The sequence below is a fragment of the Oncorhynchus keta genome, chromosome 21 (assembly GCF_023373465.1).
Source record: "Oncorhynchus keta strain PuntledgeMale-10-30-2019 chromosome 21, Oket_V2, whole genome shotgun sequence".
NCBI classification, from domain to species: domain Eukaryota; kingdom Metazoa; phylum Chordata; class Actinopteri; order Salmoniformes; family Salmonidae; genus Oncorhynchus; species Oncorhynchus keta.
This window is the reverse complement of record NC_068441.1, coordinates 10,131,243-10,152,720: the sequence shown is the minus strand read 5'-3', so window position 1 is coordinate 10,152,720 and position 21,478 is coordinate 10,131,243. Positions and strand designations below refer to the sequence as shown.

The 21,478-nt window shown below is 43.4% G+C and overlaps 1 protein-coding gene across 14 annotated transcripts in view; it reads right to left on the bottom strand.

Moving 5' to 3' along the window:
- The window catches only part of LOC118400084 (inositol 1,4,5-trisphosphate receptor type 1-like), a 144,888-nt gene that overhangs the window by 97,379 nt on the left and 26,031 nt on the right, over positions 1–21,478 (bottom strand). For 10 of the 14 annotated variants that reach the window (XM_035796515.2, XM_035796522.2, XM_035796523.2 and 7 more), the window contains exons 4-13: positions 14,837–14,952; positions 14,245–14,331; positions 9,877–10,035; positions 4,749–4,847; positions 3,774–3,857; positions 3,515–3,661; positions 2,091–2,186; positions 1,777–1,821; positions 1,624–1,653; positions 283–437 (exon numbers count right to left, since the gene is read on the bottom strand). In XM_035796515.2, coding sequence (XP_035652408.1) covers positions 283–437; positions 1,624–1,653; positions 1,777–1,821; positions 2,091–2,186; positions 3,515–3,661; positions 3,774–3,857; positions 4,749–4,847; positions 9,877–10,035; positions 14,245–14,331; positions 14,837–14,952 — 1,018 coding nt within the window. The remainder of the gene's footprint in view (positions 1–282; positions 438–1,623; positions 1,654–1,776; positions 1,822–2,090; positions 2,187–3,514; positions 3,662–3,773; positions 3,858–4,748; positions 4,848–9,876; positions 10,036–14,244; positions 14,332–14,836; positions 14,953–21,478) is intronic. The other 4 variants (XM_035796519.2, XM_035796529.2, XM_035796528.2 and 1 more) reach the window with 1 other exon arrangement.

Genomic DNA, 21,478 nt, shown 5'->3' with positions numbered 1-21,478 from the left:
CACCTGTGCTATTTAGACCAGGTTGTTTGAAGATGTGATGAAAGACAGGTAACAGCGGCAAGTAGCCTAGTGGTTAGAGCATTGGACTAGTAACCGAAAGGTTGTAAGATCAAATCCCTGAGCTGACAAGGTAAAAATCTGATGTTCTGAAAAAGGCAGTTAACCCACTGTTCTTAGGCCATCATTGAAAGTAAGAATTTGTTCTTAACTGACTTGCCTAGTTAAATAAAGGTACAATTTAAAAAAATATCAGGTGGAGGGGTGTGATATTTGACTGTGTACCTGGGCACTAGGGAGTCCCCACCTCTCAGGGTGGTAGGGTCCAGCTCAAAGATGGAGGAGATGTCCATGCCATCAGGAACAGACACCAGTTGGTACATGACCCTTTCCTGGGGGGTTCGCAAACGCGCTCTCAGGGCCTCATGGTCCGAGTCCAACTGGAGGTACAGTATAAAGAGGACACTGTTAGTTCATATTGAAGTCCCAACACAGCAGTCCAGTTCATCATTTCAATATTACTGTGACTGTGTGTAACACAAATGAGGAATGAAGATATGTTTCCTCTAATCTGTTTCTAGTTAAGACTTATGCATGGCAACAATAACTTAAATCAGTGCTATATCAATGGATCACATTAAGAAGTTAAAGCATTGCAACACTGTTCGGGTTACCGCAGTCAGAGATGTTCTAATTTCCAGCTTTACAGTACAGTAAGGCAAGTTAATCATTATTCGGATATTGGGATAATTGACTAACCTAACTCCCTCTTTTCCTCCATCCCCCAAGACAAATACACCAACCAACACATCTCTCCTTGAGTACTCATCAGTACCACTCAGATGAGGACTGAGCAAGAAGTTACGTTGAGATGGGAGTTACGCCAACTCAGAGACCTTTTCCAATTTTAGAAGAGCTAATGTGTTGTTGACGCATCCTGTCAAGTTGACTGATCTAAAGGCTAATTCAATTCAGAATGCATTTAGATGTATATGATATATAAATCTATAAATAAAAACATTTGCGGGATGTTCCCCAATGATGGAAGGAGCCCCCTCCCCCCAGTTTGGGAACCACTAATCTAGGCTAAGGGCTTATATAATAAGTGAGTTTTTATGAATGCAATTCAATAAGAAGGAAACTGAATCAATCTATGGAAAGACAGACAGACCCTGGATTCTACCCCAGAATATCATATTTCTTTGGCATATTCCCTCCATAGCCACACTCCACACAGAGTAATAGATGGTGTTCTACTGCCATCTATGGGTGAGCTCCAGTACCATACACAGAGAATATGGTATGATGACATCCAGTGGAGATCTACTACAACTGCCAATGCCATTGAATTTGTAAACCTATTACAAGTGGACGCTCTCCTTTCAGAATATGCAGAAAAATCTTCAAAATGTGATGATAGAAAATGGTTTTCCTAAGAACTACTCAAAACACACTACACACAAACAGTGGCTTGTATGGAGAGACCCGAATTAAGGAAGTCAGACCACGATTTAGTTTGAGTTCTCTTCAAGAGGGTGAATTCGCTATTAAATCATGGTTAAAGAATCTCTCAATTCATCAATGAAGTATTTCAGAGGATGGAACACACCAGGACAGACACAGTACCTGGAAGTTAAAGGGAACAGAATCCACCACCTGGAAAGAAAAACAAGATCCAACACAGAGTTGAAAGTGTAGATCAGCGGTAGATCGGGCAAGTCAGAGCAAACACAGCTCAGACATGAAACACAGACATAGAGTAGTCTCTGGTTGACTTACTGAGGATCTGGGCTCAGGACATTCTTCCTTATAGTCGGGGTTCACCTGAAAAGATATCAGGAACCAGAATGGGATACTTAACTACAACATGTGAGGAAGCAAGAGGCAATACATAGTCCTCTTATAAGTGAATAGAAAGTAGATCAGGTCCAACTTAATCAAGCCCCGTTGTTAAGACTTTCAGATCGCATGCTGAAGCACTGCAAGATGATGCTACACATTATAATCCCAGGTATTAATCAATTGAGCCATGCAAGTGGTTGGTTGGTAGACTATCATGTAATATGACTACAGTCGGGTGTGAGAGGACTCACCTCAGCAGCCAGGTATGATCCTGTTGCAAGGTGTTTGAACCGGAACAGGCTGTTCCAGTAGCCAGCTCCGCCCCGACAAGGGTCATGGTGGACCACCTGATAAAAGAATGCAAAACCTGACAGCATGAGAAACAGCTGTCTGGACTGATAACATACGAGTAAAAACATCTTATAAGATGCAGGACGACCCACATGGTTTCACCTGGTTCTCTCCATCCCAGGGGCCTCATTTATCAATCATGTGTAGGCAAAAAAACATGTGCGTAAACCAGGCATGGGAACATTTCCACGCAAAATGTGAGATTTAAAAATGGGAACGCTTGCTTGAGAGTGTCTGTAAATGTACACACAGCCATGACCATGTGTATGCACAGTGCCAAGTGGGGGAATGAGGGAACTGCTTGTCAAGAGTAACCTAGAGAATGGGGAAAATATATGTTGAAAATGTGTGAATTCAATAATTATTCGTATTTCCATTGTGAATTCATGCAACATAGTATCTTAACAGGCTATATCATATACATACATATACAAAGCATGTTGACACCCTCTCAAATTAGTGGATTTGGTTATTTCAGCCACAACCGTTGCTGACAACTGTATAAAATTGAGCTCACAGCCATGCGATCTCCATAGACAAACATCGGCAGTAGAAAGGCCTTATTGTAGAGCTCAGTGACTTTCAACGTGGCACCGTCATAGGATGTCACCTTTCCATCAAGTCAGTTCGTCAAAGTTCTGCCTCGTTAGAGCTTCCACAGACAACTTAAGTGATGTTATTGTGGAAACGTCTCAGCCGCAAAGTGGAATGCCACGCAAGCTCACAGAACGGTCGTAAAAATGATCTGTCCTCGGTTGCAACTCAGGTGGATCACAACTGAGCGAGCCAAATAAAACCTTTTGGTTGCATTCAACCTCTGACACCAACACCTTTATTTCAGGTCTCGGAAAAGTTTTATGCTTCTTAGCTTTTTTTGGTTGCATATCATGGTACGGTGTTGTATATTTCCCACAGGCTTTAAAGGGATGATTTTGACCATATATGGTTAATTAGGGGCATTTCACAATGCAAATAGACAAGGTTGTGCACGAGCACTGAGGCTGAGAACAATATTGATTAATATTATTGGAGATCTCCTACAGGTGTGCGTATGATGCCCGTATGATGGTTTGATAAATCACACTTTCTTTGCAAATGGACATTCTAAATTCTGTTTCTAAGTAGCATTTTAGAATAGTTTCACCGCAAAATTTATAAATTAGGCCCCAGGACTTATTCAGGGAAACTAGCTTTGGAACAACCTACAGAATGTCATGGCAATGCAAAGTTATCGTAAAAACCATATCCTTAAATATCAGTGTCATATGTGATTGTGTACCATGAATTTCACCATGTATCTAATATCTCATTGTCCTATGCTCACCTCCACTTCCCACAATGCCTTGCTGCTAGTGGCGGAGGTGGCGGACTGGCGTCCTGTAGTCCTGAGAAAGACGTACTCCTTCTTCTTGAAGTCGTCACATGTCAGGAACTTCTCCTGCTCTGCATGGAACAGCCGAACAACATCCCCCTTGCAACACAAACACAGACACCAGTCAGTAAAATGAGGGCAGGAGAGCCACATCTACCCTGTTTGTGTTATTGTGTCCAATACATTTCAATCAACTAATCAGAGTACCTACCCCTTTAAGAATAGTCTCCTTGTTGTCACTCCATTTCATGAACAAAACTACTTTCCAACTTGTGTTGCAGTTTACAGAGTTCACCTGAAAAACAAAATGATAAGCATGAGTGAGTTGCGTCAGGAAATACTTGGTATAATTCTCAGTTATACAGTTGGGATAGGCTTTTATTCACATCATCAAGTTTGTTTTAAAAAAGTGACATCAAAACAAATGAGCCCGCACCTTTTAGTGCATGTGGGTTTGTACAGGCTTGCAGGAATGGAGAAGCTCAGTAAATATGCACTGTGTGTAGAAAACATTGGGAACATCTGCTCGTTCCATGACAGATTAACCAGGTGAAGCCAGGTGAAAGCTATGATCCCTTATTGATGTCACTTGTTAAATCTACTTCCATCAGTGTAGATGATGGAGAGAAGACAGGCTAAAGAAGGATTTTTAAGCCTTGGACATGGATTGTGTATGTGTGCCTTTCAGAGGGTAAATGGGCAAGACAAAAGATTTAAGTGCCTTTGAACGGAGTATGGTAGTAGGTGCCAGGAGCACCGGTTTGAGTGTCAAGAACTGTAACGCTGTAACCTTGTAGAGTCCACACCCTGTAAAATTAAGGCTGTTCTGAGGGCAAAAGGGGGTGCAACTGTAATTTGTCTTTATGGCTGTTGAGCTTTAAGAATGGTGTATGTACTAGCATAAACAACCATCACTTCATTAATTCAAGACAATATGGCCGTTTTACAATCCATTCTTCACATATAGCACGGATGATTAGTACGCAACAAAAATAAAACAGGAACTAATGAATGCGTTTCCTCATCTTTGAGAGGACAGAATGAACAATAACAAAGCACAGTTCTCAGCATAGTTAAAACCTGCACTACTCAAGGAAGTGAAATGTGCAGGGACACCTTGGTTAATAAAACAATAGAGACTTTCCCAAAATGGATTCTGTTCCACAAGATGAAACATGTACTCTACCTCATTGCATCCTGGGTTGTCGACCAGCTGATGGCTGCTGGCGTGAAGGGGCTGTCCAGCGTTCACAGGGTTAAGGACCACCTTGTCTCCAATCACCACCTAGACAGACCGGGGAGCAATCAATAGCATTATTATACACACACAGTATAATCAACTACACCGAATATCACGGCCACACATGCTCACACACAAACACACATGTACATACAGAGACATGGACACCAAGACACAACAAACAGAGACAGTCTGATTGTGTGTCATTGAGTATTTTACATGCACACTAATAATTCAATATTAAACTGATTATGGCAGTAGGCAGATTTTGCAATAGTCATTTAAACAACTTACTCTGCATATCCTAATTGGCGTGAGAACAAATTCTAAGTAAGCATACCCTGCTTTTCTGAGCATTATTTTGAAATTATTAGGACATGTAAACACCTTCAAAATCTGCATTCCAGCGGTGTACTTTAGCTGCGCATGTGCTCACACCAGCCGAGAGCCTCCTCCTTTTGCGCGAGTGAAGTGAATTCAGAACAACTGAATGTATGCATCTTAGAGGTAGTAGTTTTCACTTACAAACTTTATATGTCCCAACTCAGAATCAAATATGCTTCCCAAAAATAGTAGAACGTTAATATTGATTGCCGATTTCCTGCATTTTCAGAGTGCTTTCAGGTAGATGGATTTCCGATACGTCCATGTAAAACAGGATTATTTAGGGAAATCGCTCTTCTTACAAAGCATGTAAACGTTTTAATCGAAACATTCTATTAAATATGTATCCACAATAATCACTTTATTGTGTGCGTGTAACTGCCATCATTATTATATACTGCTCAAAAAAATAAAGGGAACACTTAAACAACACAATGTAACTCCAAGTCAATCACACTTCTGTGAAATCAAACTGTCCACTGAGGAAGTAACACTGATTGACAATAAATGTCACATGCTGTTGGGCGGCAGGGTAGCCTAGTGGTTAGAGCGTTGGACTAGTAACTGGAAGGTTACGAGTTCAAACCCCGAGCTGACAAGGTACAAATCTGTCGTTCTGCCCCTGAACAGGCAGTTAACCCACTGTTCCCAGGCCGTCATTGAAAATAAGAATTTGTTCTTAATTGACTTGCCTGGTTAAATAAAGGTTAAAAAAATAAAAATAAGAAATGGAATAGACAACAGGTGGAAATTATAAGCAATTAGCAAGACACCCCCAATAAAGGAGTGGTTCTGCAGGTGGTGACCACAGACCACTTCTCAGTTCATATGCTTCCTGGCTGATGTTTTGGTCACTTTTGAATGCTGGCGGTGCTTTTACTCTAGTGGTAGCATGAGACGGAGTCTACAACCCACACAAGTGGCTCAGGTAGTGCAGCTCATCCAGGATGGCACATCAATGCGAGCTCTGGCAAGAAGGTTTGCTGTGTCTGTCAGCGTAGTGTCCAGAGCATGGAGACGCTACCAGGAGACAGGCCAGTACATCAGGAGACGTGGAGAAGGCCGTAGGAGGGCAACAACCCAGCAGCAGGACCGCTACCTCCGCCTTTGTGCAAGGAGGAGCACTGCCAGAGCCCTGCAAAATGACCTCCAGCAGGCCACAAATGTGCATGTGTCTGCTCAAACGGTCAGACACAGACTCCATGAGGGTGGTATGAGGGCCCGACGTCCACAGGCGGGGGTTGTGCTTACAACCTAACACCGTTCAGGACTTTTTGCATTTGCCAGAGAACACCAAGATTGGCAAATTCGCCACTGGCGCCCTGTGCTCTTCACAGATGAAAGCAGGTTCACACTGAGCACATGTGACAGACGTGACAGAGTCTGGAGACGCTGTGGAGAACGTTCTGCTGCGTGCAACATGCTCCGGCATGACCGGATTGGCGGTGGGTCAGTCATGGTGTGGGGTGGCATTTCTTTGGGGGGCCGCACAGCCCTCCATGTGCTCGCCAGAGGTAGCCTGACTGCCATGCTTTAGTCCAGGTCTGGGAGGAGATCCCTCAGGAGACCATCTGCCACCTCATCAGGAGCATGCCCAGGCGTTGTAGGGAGGTCATACAGGCAGGTGGAGGCCACACACATTACTGAGCCTCATTTTGACTTGTTTTAAGGACATTACATCAAAGTTGGATCAGCCTGTAGTGTGGTTTTCCACTTTAATTTTGAGTGTGACTCCAAATCCAGACCTCATGGGTTGATACATTTGATTTCCATTGATAATTTTTGTGTGATTTTGTTGTCAGCACATTCAACTATGTAAAGAAAAAGGTATTTAATACGAATATTTCATTCATTCAGATCTAGGATGTGTTATTTTAGTGTTCTCTTTATTTTTTGAGCAGTGTATATATGATCATGTAGAAAACCACTGATAGCACTTGTACATACACACACATCAGTGTTCTCCAGTGTGCTGATCTACAGAGGCCCCGGCAGAGCTGCTATACACTACAGCTCAGGCACACGCACACAGGGAGGGGTCAGATTAGTTTAGAGCAGAGGAAAGGTGCCCTTCAAGATAACCAGAAGCTCTCGACTTCTGGCAACTGTTGATTGCACAATGAAAGAGAACAGCTGTCACGCCCTGACCTTAAATATCTGTTTTCTATATATTTTGGTTAGGTCAGGGTGTGACTAGGGTGGGTACTCTAGGTTTTTGTATGTCTAGGGTTTTTTGTATGTCTAGGGGTTTTGTATGTCTATGTTGGCCTGATATGGTACCCAATCAGAGACAGCTGTTTATCGTTGTCTCTGATTGGGGATCATATTTAGGCAGGCCTTTTTCCCAATTTCTGGAGTGGGATCTTGACTATGTGTAGTTGCCTGTCAGCACGCTATTGTATAGCTTCACGTTTTGTTAGTTATTTTGTTAGTTTGTTCGGTGTTCATGATTTTAATAAAGAGAATGTACGCATACCACCCTGCGTCTCCTTCATACGACGAACGTGACAGAAGATCCCACCCAAAATGGACCGAGCAGCGTGTACAGGAGGAGTGGACTTGGGAGGAGATTCTGGAGGGAAAAGGACCCTGGACGCAGGCCGGGGAGTATCGCAAACCTAAGGAGGAGATAGAGGCAGCGAAAGCGGAACAGCGACGATAACGAGGATATAGCTCAACGGAGCAAGCACGAGAGGCAATCCCAATAAAATAAAATTTGGGGGGAGCACATGGAGCGAACCGGAGCCAGTCAGGGAGTCGGATGAGGAGCTCGACACAAGATTCCGGAGAGAGGTGCTAGCATTGAGAGCGCTGCAGAGCGGGCGTGCTGAGGTGCGTGTCATCAGCCCGGTGTCACATGTACCGGTCCCACGCATCAGGTCTCCAGTGCGCCTCCACAGTCCAGTACGTCCTGTGCCTCCTCTCTGCACTCGCCCTGAGGTGCGTGTCATCAGCCCGGTGCCACCTGTACCAGACCCACACATCAGGTCTCCAGTGCGCATCCACAGTCCAGTACGTCTTGTGCCTCTTCCCCGCACTCACTCTGAGGTGCGTGTCATCAGCCTGGTGCCACCGGTACTGGTCCCACTCACCAGGCCTCCAGTGCACCTTCACAGTCCAGAGCATCCGGCGACCGTTCTCAGACCGGAACCTCCGGCGACGGGCCATAGTCCGGAACCTCCAACGTCGGGCCACAGTCCGGAACCTCCAACGACGAACTGCAGTCCAGATCCTCCAGCGGTGGTTCCCAGTTCTGAGCCTCCGGCGATGATCCACGGTCCGGTTCCTCCGACAACGATCCACAGTCTGGTTCCACAGAAGCGGAGGGATCAGTGTAGGGAGTGGGGACTGCATCCAGAACCGGAGCCGCCACCGAGGGTAGATGCCCACCCGGACCCTCCCCTACAGGTTCAGATTCGTGGGCGGGGGGGGGGGGGTACTGTCACGCCCTGACCTTAGATATCTCTGTTTTCTATATATTTTTGTTAGGTCAGCGTGTGACTAGGGTGGGTACGTTTTTGTATGTCTCTGTTTTTTTGTATGTCTAGGGTTTTTGTATGTCTATGTTGGCCTGATATGGTTCCCAATCAGAGACAGCTGTTTATCGTTGTCTCTAATTGGGGATCATATTTAGGCAGGTCTTTTTCCCACTATCTGGTGTGGGATCTTGACTATGTGTAGTTGCATGTCAGCACTCTATTGTTTAGCTTCACACTTTGTTTGTTATTTTGTTAGTTTGTTTGGTATTCATTCTTTTAATAAAGAGAATGTACGCATACCACCCTGCGCCTTGGTCTCCTTCATATGACGAACATGACAACAGCTGTGGTCTTATAACAGCCAGGTGAAATCCTACTGCCGCACAGGATGTCCTGCCACACAGGTCTGAGATGTCTGAGCACTACCACAGCATAATTAATTCCTGTCAACATCCACTATCCTCTTAATGTATATAACTAGTGTTTGGTGCTATCTAACACCAGGCAAATAATGATAACACATTGGTTGACTTGTTCACATCAGACCATGTTGGCTACCAAGCACTAGGTGGCCACAGTGGACCATCTCATCAGCACAGGAATCATTCAGCCAGAAATACCCTAATGGCTAAAGCTAATGAACTTACCTACGGTAGCCTACTTGCAATTGAACTAGTACACACCCTGAATCCATCACAATGTCAAAATAGGTAATGATATATTCATGTATTCGTACAACTTGTCAATTCTATACACCCCTGATTCTATTTATAAAGCAGGTAAGCTTAAGTAGCATCAGACGTTAACAGAGGAGTGCTGTCCAAAAGATCCCTGTGTTAATGATTTTTGCTCTGGCCACTGACGCCAGGAGCTTTAAGAATCTTGTGTGCCAGACTCACCATGTGAACTTTCAGTGAGATCTTTACATGTTAAGCTCTTAATCACTCTTAATCTAGACGCCTACTGACAATACAACTTTGACCAGCTAGCCTGAATGTTAAAATGCTAGGCATATCCACCAATTAAGAAATTGAAACCTGAAGAGAACAATACAGATAGCTATGAATCAGAACAATCAATGAGCATTACGTCTTGCTCTTGAGAATAAAGGCTGTTGTCTAGGCTTTATCATTGTTCTATAGAGAGACATGACAAGACTTCCTATCTGACCTTTGACCCACACTACAGCCAACCCTGGGCTAGACACTCACACTGTCTCCCAGGGAGCGCAGTTTGTAGAAGGGCTGAATGTAAAACCAGGAGCCTTCGTTGCCTGCAGAGTCCAGCGTCACCCTCATAGCATTCTTCTCCAACAGGGCAGGGAGTCGCTTATTCACCGTCAGGTACTTATTACTTTTCAAGTGCAACAGCTGAAACAGTGGCAGACAACAGACACAGTTATAAACTCATACATGCATGTAAACATAATACATGTACAGATGCATGTCACAGTCTGAGTCTACCATGGAGTGTATCTACAAGGAAAGTTGGAGTTAGATATCAAATATTGGCACAGTGGCCATTCGTAGATATCCCCAAAGAAACATAAAGGTTTAAACACCGTTTCCCATGCTTGTTCAATGAACCATAAACAATTAATGAACATGCACCTGTGGAATGGTCGTTAAGACACTAACAGTTTACAGACGATAGGCGATTAAGGTCACAGTTATGAAAACTTAGGACACTAAAGAGGCCTTTCTACTGACTCTGAAAAACAACAAAAGAAAGATGCCCAGGGTCCCTGCTCATCTGCATGAACGTGCCTTAGGCATGCTGCAAGGAGGCATGAGGACTGTAGATGTGGCCAGGGCAATAAATTGCAATGTCCGTACTGTGAGAGTCCTAAGACAGTGCTACAGGGTGACAGGACGGACAGCTGATCATCGCAGACTATGTGTAACAACACCTGCATAGGATCAGTGCATCCGAACATCACATCTGCGGGACAGGTACAGGATGGCAACAACAACTGCCAGAGTTACACCAGGAACGCACAGTCCATCCATCAGTGCTCAGACTGTCTGCAATAGGCTGAAAGAGGCTAGACTAAAGGCTTGTAGGCCTGTTGTAAGGTAGGTCCTCACCAGACATCACCGGCAACAGCGTCGCCTATGGGCACAAACCCACCATTGCCGGACCAGACAGGACTGGCAAAAGGTGCTCTTCACTGACGAGTTGCGGTTTTGTCTCACCAGGGGTGATGGTCGGATTCACATTTATCGTCGAAGGAATCAGCGTTACACCGAGGCCTGTACTCTGGAATGAGATCGACTTATTTCTCTGCCATTATTTCTACTTTTGAACTCGGACAACTTGTTCTAGGTCCCAAAAAACAAAGAGATCTGTTGAATCTGACAATAAATCTTGATGGTTGTACAGTCGTCTGAAATAAAACTGTGAAGGACCTTACTCTGGACCCCGATCTCTCTTTTGACGAACATATCAAGACTGTTTCAAGGACAGCTTTTTTCCATCTACGTAATATTGCAAAAATCAGAACCTTTCTGTCCAAAAATGATGCAGAAAAATTAATCCATGGTTTTGTTACTTCTAGGTTAGACAACTGCAATGCTCTACTTTCCGGCTACCCGGATAAAGCACTAAATATACTTCAGTTAGTGCTAAATACGGCTGCTAGAATCCTGACTAGAATCCAAAAATGTTATCATATTACTCCAGTGCAAGCTTATTTCAAGGATTTACTTCTAACCTACAAAGCATTACATGGGCTTGCTCCTACCTATCTTTCTGATTTGGTCCTACACGTACGCTACAGTCACAAGACGCAGGCCTCCTAATTCTCCCTAGAATTTCTAAGCAAACAGCTTGAGGCAGGGCTTTCTCCAAAAGAGCTCCATTTTTATGGAATGGTCTGCCTACCCATATGAGAGACGCAGACTCGGTCTCAACCTTTAAGTCTTTACTGAAGACTCATCTCTTCAGAAGGTCATATGATTGAGTGTTGTCTGGCACAGGAGTGTGAAGGTGAATGGAAAGGCTCTGGAGCAACGAACCGCCCTTGCTGTCTCTGCCTGGCCGGTTCTCCTCTCTCCACTGGGATTCTCTGCCTCTAACCCTATTACAGGGGCTGAGTCACTGGCTTACTGGTGCTCTTTCATGCCGTCCCTAGGAGGGCTGCGTCACTTGAATGGGTTGAATCACTGATGTGATCTTCCTGTCTGGGTTGGTGCCTCCCACCTTGTGATTATTATTATTTGACCATGCTGGTCATTTATGAACATTTGAACATCTTGGCCATGTTCTGTTATAATCTCCACCTGGCACAGCCAGAAGAGGAATGGCCACCCCTCATAGCCTGGTTCCTCTCTAGGTTTTGGCCTTTCTAGGGAGTTTTTCCTAGCGACCATGCTTCTACACCTGCACTGCTTGCTGTTTGGAGTTTTAGGCTGAGTTTCTGTACAGCACTTTGAGATATCAGCTGATGTACGAAGGGCTGAATAAATACATTTGATTTGATTTGATTGGAGGTGGAGGGTCAGTCATGGTCTGGGTTAGTGTGTCACAGCATCATCGGACTGAGCTTGTCGTCATTGCAGGCAATCTCATTGCTGTGCTTTTCAGGGAAGACATTCTCCTCCCTCATGTGGTACCCTTCATGCAGGTTCATCCTGACATAACCCTCCAGCATGACAATATCACCAGCCATACTGCTCGTTCTGTGCGTGATTTCCTGCAAGACAGGAATGTCAGTGTCCTGCCATGGCCAGTGAAGAACCCAGATCTCAATCCCATTGAGCACATCTGGGACCTGTTGGATTGGAGGGTGAGGTGCCATTCCCCTAGTGCCATTCCCCTCAGAAATGTCCGGGAACTTGCAGGTGCCTTGGTGGAAGAGCAGGGTAACATCTCACAGCAGGAACTGGCAAATCTGGTACAGTCCATGAGGAGGAGATGCACTGCAGTACTTAATGCAGCTGGTGGCCACACCAAATACTGACTGTTACTTGTGATTTTGACCCCCCCACTTTTTTCAGAGACACATTATTCAATTTCTGTTAGTCACATGTCACTGAGTTTATTTCTCATGGACCTTCATTACTCCATAATTTCAAACAATAAATAAATCAGGCATGTTTACTCTATTGACCTCAACCAGCCTCACCGCCTCAAACAGGTATTCTACATCTGCATTGCTTGCTGTTTGGGGTTTTAGGCTGGGTTTCTGTATAGCACTTTGTGACATCGGTTGATGTAAAAAGGGCTTTATAAATACATTTGATTGGTACTGTGAGACTAGACCTTAACCAACCTTTCTGATTGTGGTTGTTTGTTTTGAGGGAGAAATTAGCGACTGAAAAAACTATTAGTTCAAAATGTCTCAGACAATTACAGATATATGCGTTTACAATGCATTCTGTCAAGTGTTGAGCTACCCACTTACTAGTGTAGTAAGACTGTGTTAAATATTAAACACTGGCAGAGGAGCACGGCTGTACCCTACTGCCCTCAATACCTTTCCTGTCATCACACCACTAAAACACATAAACCCCATAGGCCTACTGTACAACTTCCTCAAATACAGGATGAGCACCATTTTTCAGGAGATAGCTGTCCTAAAATATATGCAGGTGTTTTGCCTTTTTAGATGATAGATATCGCTAATACAATGGGTCTGTCACTTGACAGGGGAGAGTTGAGTAAGTTGAGCCATTTTTACATTCGGCATCACTCCTTCAAGGAAAAATGTTTGTTCTTTCTAACAAAGATATCTACATATATTTCAGGATATTGTGTATCCCCCACCAAAAAAATCTGAATTTATGTGAACATTACAGTTTTCAACACAATCGCTTTTTTGTATATTAATCATTTTAAGCATCTTTTAACACAGGCTTAACACCTAGCTTTTAACATATTCCAGGCCCTGTTCTTACCTCATATCTCAGCTATAATGCCTTGCATTACACCTGGGAAGAAAACACTTCAATTTGCGGAACTTCCATTGGCTCAACTTACCCCAAGGCAAACATTTTGACTATGTTAGCCCCCACAGCTACGACGATACACTTCCATGCTAGGTTTAGGAACTCATACTGAAGCTTATAGAGACCCCAACTGATGAATAGAAAATATAAATAAATATCTATTTTGGTTTAGATACAAGCATCATTAAACCTCTAACACAATGCATTAATTTGACTTGGTGAAAATACATTTTTGGGACCAAACTTGCTTTCCACTTTTTCCATGTGGTTTCTTCCTTCACAGACTCCACAAAATTACGACCTCTTCCTAAATATTTGATCAAATTACTGGTTTTCTGTATGGGCCCTCAATTTAACCCACTCTCCCCTACTATAGAGCACATCTACTTCTAGTGGTCCATTAGACCGGTTTCCCTGTGACCTGATAATCTCACTTCTGTGTCGTAAACTTTCACTGGTCAAATATGCAGAGGATGATAAGGCCTGGATGATAATTGTCTGCATTAATGGAGGAGCTGTATTGCCTTTCTGCTCCAGGCTCTTCACTAACCTTAATGACCCTGTCACGGTATGGCTATACCAAACTCAATCTCCTTGTTACCACCTTACCCTTACTCTTCCTGGTCATACCTGAATGACATTTCCGTATTGGATTACAGTTCCTAGCAGCTTTCGGTTCTCAGATTCATTCTGTTTCTTCTCCAGATCAGCAGCATGCTGAAACATAGGGATAAAATATTATGTCAGACAATACAATAGCCACAAACGAAAGATAAAACTCAACAGACCGATTGTCCGTCTGCACAGTTCGGGGCCGGATGTTCGCTGTTCATTCGCTTGCTGTCTACGCTGTGTGTTTAAATGGGACCACCCACCGTTGGTGATTGCCGTCATTTTCACTTGAATCGGTTTGCACTTGGTATGCAAATTACGGCCAGTACTCTGTTCAGAGGTGCGAAGTACTCTTGGGCCAGAGACGCTCGACAATCCTACCGGTCTGTCCATGCCTTTAGATTTAGTACTCCAAAAACACATTAAGAATAAGATGCAGTACTTTATGAAATACCGATCTGGCTTTATGGCGTGTAATAAAAGTGGAGAGTGTCTCACTTGTAATGATTTTCTCGACCTCAACAACATGCAGATTAGAAGCAGAAAGCAGAATGGGAAGCAGTTGTGTTAGAGAACAATGAATAGAAACCAGTGGGATGAGGGTACTCACGTGGAGTTTGTTCAGTAGTACTGTGTCAGTGGTGCTGTTTCCCCCTGGTTTTGCTGCCTTCCAGAACTGTTTCTGTGCAGAGTACCTGTTCATGGGGCACAGCTTGAAAAGGCAGTCTGGAAAGAAGAACAGAGAAGGAGAGTCAGAGAAGAGATGTGCTGATTTATCATCCAATCCATAACATTGAGTGCATGATGAATAAAGTGGTGGGAATATTTACCAAAAGGGCAAGGAGGAGTATTTGGTTGTCAGTATAACAACATGAATATCTCTAAATCAATACAACAGGATGATGGTGAGTCCAGACAGAAAACCCTAGTTCCTCCTCCAGTCCCCGAGGCTGGCTACCGGCAAGGCACAATGGGGGACCTGATTATCTGTGACAGGTGTACAAAATTGCTGTTCCATTGAGCGCCAAGCGCCACCACAAAACTTGTCCAACGAACGCCACAGTACAGGGATTAGCTGTCATGGGGATGCATGGTGGGGGAGAGGGAAGAGCGGGATGAATAAGCACAGGAGGAGGTGAAGAGAAGAGAGCCAGGGACAATAGGAGAGAGGGTTAGGTAAATGAGCGAGGGAGAGGAAGTGGGTTTATGGACTGAAGAAGACCATGTTAGGGGAATTAGGATAGGAGGACAGAATTGGGAGGAGTGTAAGCAAATGACACACAGTACGAAGGAAGGGTTGTGTTTTTTTTTCTTTTTTTAACAACAGTTGGCAAACTGTGCAGGAAATGGCAGGGTACAGTATGACACAACCCACAGTGCAAACATTGAGGAACAGGCAGGAATCAACATAAAACAGGCCACTGAAATGCTTAAACAATGCTGCTTTAGATCAAATAAATGGAAGTTTAAACAGCAGGCCCACTGTACAAAAATAATAAAACAAATAATATACTACTATATATAATACTTAGTACAGAATTGTCACAGTCACATTAAATACAGCATACTCTGCCAGACTGTGATGATCCAATGACAAAAGGGTTGACAGGTGACATTCTTCAAATACTTCTCCTTTCATCCATGTTATCAGAGCTCTCTGAGAAGTGTATGAATACAATCAGAGACAGTCTATCACTGACAGGAATGAGTTGTCCTAGCAGCGGGTAATATTTCCTAGAGAAACATACCTAAGTGTCAGACATGTCACCCAAGCAATTACAGTTGCAATGTACCAATCCCACATCAGAGAGGAAGAAGTGAGGTTTAAAACGCTGGGTTAAAGCTCCATGGAAACCAGTCCTTTTAAATAGCTTAACAGGGCTATTAATACTCAACAGGGATCTTAGGATTTAGCCAGGTACACTTTCCCTCTGTTCAGTGCTCAGGCACGCGGAGTCTTGCATGGAGTCTCAGTCCTGTTGCTGTGGCTACCTGGAGGAGTGATGAGGCCTGTGAGAGGCTGGAGAGGTGGGGTGAAGACGAGTACACTGTGCCATCGCAAACCAACCAAGCCCCATGAGGAAACTTAGGCAAATAAGGTTGAAACATGCTGATGCCATTGCACTTGGTCATGTCATCACTTGAGGTCATCGCTTGAATTGCCCTCAATAGACTCTGCTATAATTCAAATGCAAAGCCTGTAAAACACTGCGAGAGAACGCTATCCTCTCACTGTGCAGGGGGAACTGTAGCCATGGGTGATAGGACTTTCAGAACCGCACAAGAGCTCCATTGTTCTACATCCATATCCATTACTGACCAATCTCAGAGTAATTTCTCTGGAATCCCAATAACTCTGGAACCGAAATTTGCAATAGATGCCCACAATACACTAGATCTTGAGTTCCAGAAGGAACTTCTGACATTGCCTTTAACAAAGTAGTTCACTACCAGCACAGTATTCACTTCATGCATTCAATGTAGGCTGAATTTTTGTTCTGGGCCCAGTTTCCCAAAATCATTTTTAGGCTAAATTAATTTTTAGAACCTTCATAGCAGCACCACTAAATCTCCAAACTGTCTTTGAAATTGTTACAAACAAGCAAAGCATAAAAAGATGAAAGAAAACAGATGACTGCAAATAAAATCTAAATACAGTATAGGCTACATAGTCCTATATACCGTTTTTAGATCATATTGAAATACATTTCATGTTCAATCAATTGAGTTCTATTTTACTTATTGTATGCTACTGTCTGTAACTTTCCCCTCAATATATTTCATAATGTGTAACAACATGTGGGCAATGATGTGCCAAATCTGTGATTTAGTGCATCATTATAGGGTAAGCATTAGAATAAGCAGCAAAGTTTGCAGCCAGCCAATTAGGCAATAATATCTTTCTAAGAGCTGATCCGTCTCCAGTATTGTAGAATAATTCTAATGTTAAGGTAAGATTTGAATGAAGAAAAGCTGATCTGAGATCAGCGCTACATGTCTTTCGATCCTATCAGTATCAACACATGCTCCAACAACTCACTTATTGAAAGTTCTCCCTATGTGATGTGAGTTGTTTGGCCGTTATAAGAACGATGCATCTTTAAAATTAACTGTGACGTCACATCTCTACGTTGCCTCCGTGCTGCTTCTTGCTACCTGCCAAACTTATTTTTTTTAAACTTTTAATAACCGTTTAATTAAAATTATGCATTTATCCCATTTACCAAAGTTGAACTTTTTTCCTCGCTGAACTTTATAATTTTTGTTCTACTTTTTCCACCCAGGACGCTTTATCTGGACATGTTTCTACAGGATCTCCACCAGCCGAAAAGCTAAGTAGTAACATTAACTCTATGCCGTATAATTTCAGTCGCTGTACTCATAATCTACAGGAGAACTATCGCCTCAAGGTGAGGACAGCCAAGTTGCAAGCCCAGCTTCATATGCAAGGGCAATTTAAGTGTAGGAAAGGATGAAACAGCATTTGTCACCAGTAAGGACAGGGAGTAGTATAAATCCCCCCCCGACCCGCACAGTCCCCGCAGCTGGACATTTTTTTCAAGGCTTCTGGTAAGAAATGCTGTCGGCATGCTCAACCGGTGTCGCTAATTCAGACAACATAAACTTTTAAACAGGTTCTCCCCATTAAGCAACGAGTCAGAGTCAGATGCCGAGCCTTCTAAGGTCTCTCCTCCACCCGTTACAATGGGGTCTGAGCCACCGAAGCCTCCTACCATTAGCTCTGACAAATTTAAAATCCTCGTCATTGGCTACTCCATTACCCGCAATATTAGATTTAAAAATAATAATCCAGCGATCAAACACTGTTTACCAGGGGGCAGGGCTACAGACGTAAAGGCTAATCTGAAGAGGGTGCTGGCTAAGGCTAAAACTGGCAAATGTAGAAAGTATAGGGATATTGATATCCATAGTTACTGTTTACGGGCCTCCCGAGCCGTATACAGCTTTCGTCACTGAGTTCCCTGAATTCCTATTGGACCTTATAGTCATGGCAGATAATATTCACATTTTTGGTGACTTCAATATCCACATGGAAAAGTCCACAGACCCACTCCAAAAGTATTTCGGCTCAGTTTATTTTGGTCATCGACTCAGTTGGTTTTGTCCAACATGTCTCCAGACCCACGCATTGCCTCAGTCATACCCTAGATCTAATTAAGGTCCTGTGTAACAAGTATTGTGGATCTAAATGTTTTCCTCATAATCCTGGACTATCGGACTACCATCTTATTACATTTCCAATCGCAACACATCATCTGATCAGACCCCAACCAAGGATCATCAAAAGCCGCGCTATAAATTATCGGACAACCCAAAGATTCCTAGATGTCCTTCCAGACCCCCTCCACCTACCCAAGGACATCAGAGTATAAAAATCGGTTACCACCTAATTGGGGATCTAAATGTAACCTTTCGTAATACCCTAGATGCAGTCTCACCCCTAAAAACAAAAAACATTTGTCACAAGAAATGAGCTCCCTGGTATACAGAAAATACTACGTTTCCAGAAAATTGGAATGGAAAGACAGAACCATAAAATAGCTTGGAAAGCCAGTACCGTACAATATTAAAGAGCCCTCAATGCTGCTCGATCAGCCTATTTTTCCAACCTAATTGAGGAGAATTTATTTTTCGATACTGTCGCAAAACGAAGTAAAAATCGGCATTCCCCAAGAGAGGATGGCTTTCACTTCAGCAGTGATGAATTAAACTCTGACAAATCATTTGTACAACCATTTCGCTACACTCGCATTAACATCTGCTAACCATGTGTATGTGACCAGTAAAATTTGATTTACTTTGTACGTTTCGTTGTTCCTCAAGGTTCCGTTTTAGAACCACTATTGTTTTCACTATATATTCTACCTCTTGGTGATGTCATTCGGAAGCACAATGTCAACATTGCCTACCCTGAAAGCATGTGTTTCAGACATAAGGAAGTGGATGGCGACAAATGTTTTGACTTTTAAACTCAAACAAAACAGAGATGCTAGTTCTAGGTCCCAAGAAACAAAGAGATCTGCTGTTGGATCTGACAATTAAACTTGATGGTTGTACAGTCGTCTCAAATAAAACTGTGAAGGACCACTGCATTACTCTGGACCTTGATCTCTCTTTTGACGAACATATCATGAATACTTCAAGGGCAGCTTTTTTCCATCTTCGTAAAGTCTTTACTGAAGACTCATCTCTTCAGTAGGTCCAATGATTAAGTGTAGTCTGGCCCAGGGGTGCGAAGGTGAACGACAAGGCACTGGAGCAACAAACCGCCCTTGCAGTCTCTGCCTGGCCGGCTCCCCTCACTCCACTGGGATTATCTGCCTCTGACCATATTACGGGGCCTGAGTCACTGGCTTACTAGTGCTCACTAGTGCTCTTCCATGCCGTCCCTAGGAGGTGTGCGTCAATTGAATGAGTTGAGTCACTGACGTGATCTTCCTGTCCGGTTTTGCGCCCCCTCTGGTTCATGCGGTGTCGGAGATGTTTGTGGGCTATACTCCGCCTTGTCTCAGGGTAGTATGCTCCCCTCTAATTCTCCCTCTCTCCCTGCCCTCCCTCAGGACCTGAGCTCTAGGACCATGCCTCAGGACTAATTGGCCTGATGATTCCTGGCTGTCCACAGTCAACCTGGTCTCCACCCGGCACAGTTAGAAAAGGACTGGCCACCCCTCAGAGCCTGGTTCCTCTCTAGGTTTCTTCCTAAGCTCCTGCCTTTCTAGGGAGTTTTTCCTAGCCACCGTTCTACATCTGCATTGCTTGCTTTTTGGGGTTTTAGGCTGGGTTTCTGTTTAAGCACTTTATGACACCTGCTGATGTAAAAAGGGCTTTATAAATACATTTGATTTAAAACACTCGCCCATAGCTATCGGGAAACCAGGCCCAGAGCTAGTATGGCAGGAAACAAACTGCTGCTTAACAGGCGTTTATTTTGTGTTTTGGAGAAATGACAGCTTCAAAAGTTCTTAAGCACTCCAGGAACAACTGTACTTTGGAAATAGACTATTTCCCAATGTTATTAAGTGACTGACTTCAATATAATATTACTGAGCCTGCAAGCGCAGTGAAAAAAACTAGCTATCCAGCTAAAACTGGTACAGCTAGCTAGCTAACTAATGGTATCTGCTGAATCAGACTTTCATATTTCCACATTTGTTTGGACACCTGTAGCTCATCAGACTTAAAAAAAAAAACATCAGGAGGCCTATACCTAGCTCTCTTTAAGTATTTTGTATATTTTCGCTAAACTAAAGTTCAGTTATTTCTTTAAATCAAATCAAATCAAATTTTATTTGTCACACACATGGCTATCAGATGTTAATGCGAGCGTAGCGAAATGCTTGTGCTTCTAGTTCCGACAATGCGGTAATAACCAATGAGTAATCTAACCTAACAATTCCACAACTACTACCTTATACACACACATGTAAAATGATAAAGAATATGTACATAAAGATATATGAATGAGTGATGGTACAGAATAGCATAGGCAAGATGCAGTAGATAGTATCGAGTACAGTATATACATATGAGATGAGTAATGTAGGGTATGTAAACATAAAAATGGCATAGTTTAAAGTGGCAAGTGATACATGTATTACATAAAGATGGCAAGATGCAGTAGATGATATACAGTACAGTATATACATATACAGATGAGATGAGTTATGTAGGGCAAGATGCAGTAGATGACACACAGTACAGTATATACATATACATATGAGATGAGTAATGTAGGGTATGTAAACATTATATTAAGTGGTATTGTTTAAAGTGGCTAGTGATACATTTTTTTACATCAATTTCCATTATTAAAGTGAGCTGGAGTTGAGTCAGTATGTTGGCAGCAGCCACTCAATGTTAGTGGTGGCTGTTTAACAGTCTGATGGCCTTGAGATAGAAGCTGTTTTTCAGTCTCTCGGTCCCAGCTTTAATGCACCTGTACTGACCTCTCCATCTGGATGATAACGGTGTGAACAGGCAGTGGCTCGGGTGGTTGTTGTCCTTGATGATCTTTATGGCCTTCCTGTGACATCAGGTGGTGTAGGTGTCCTAGAGGGCAGGTAGTTTGCCCCCAGTGATGCGTTGTGAAGACCTCACTACCCTCTGGAGAGCCTTGCGGTTGTGGGCGGAGCAGTTGCCGTACCAGGTGGTGATACAGCCCGACAGGATGCTCTCGATTGTGCATCTGTAAAAGTTTGTGAGTGCTTTTGGTGACAAGCCAAATTTCTTC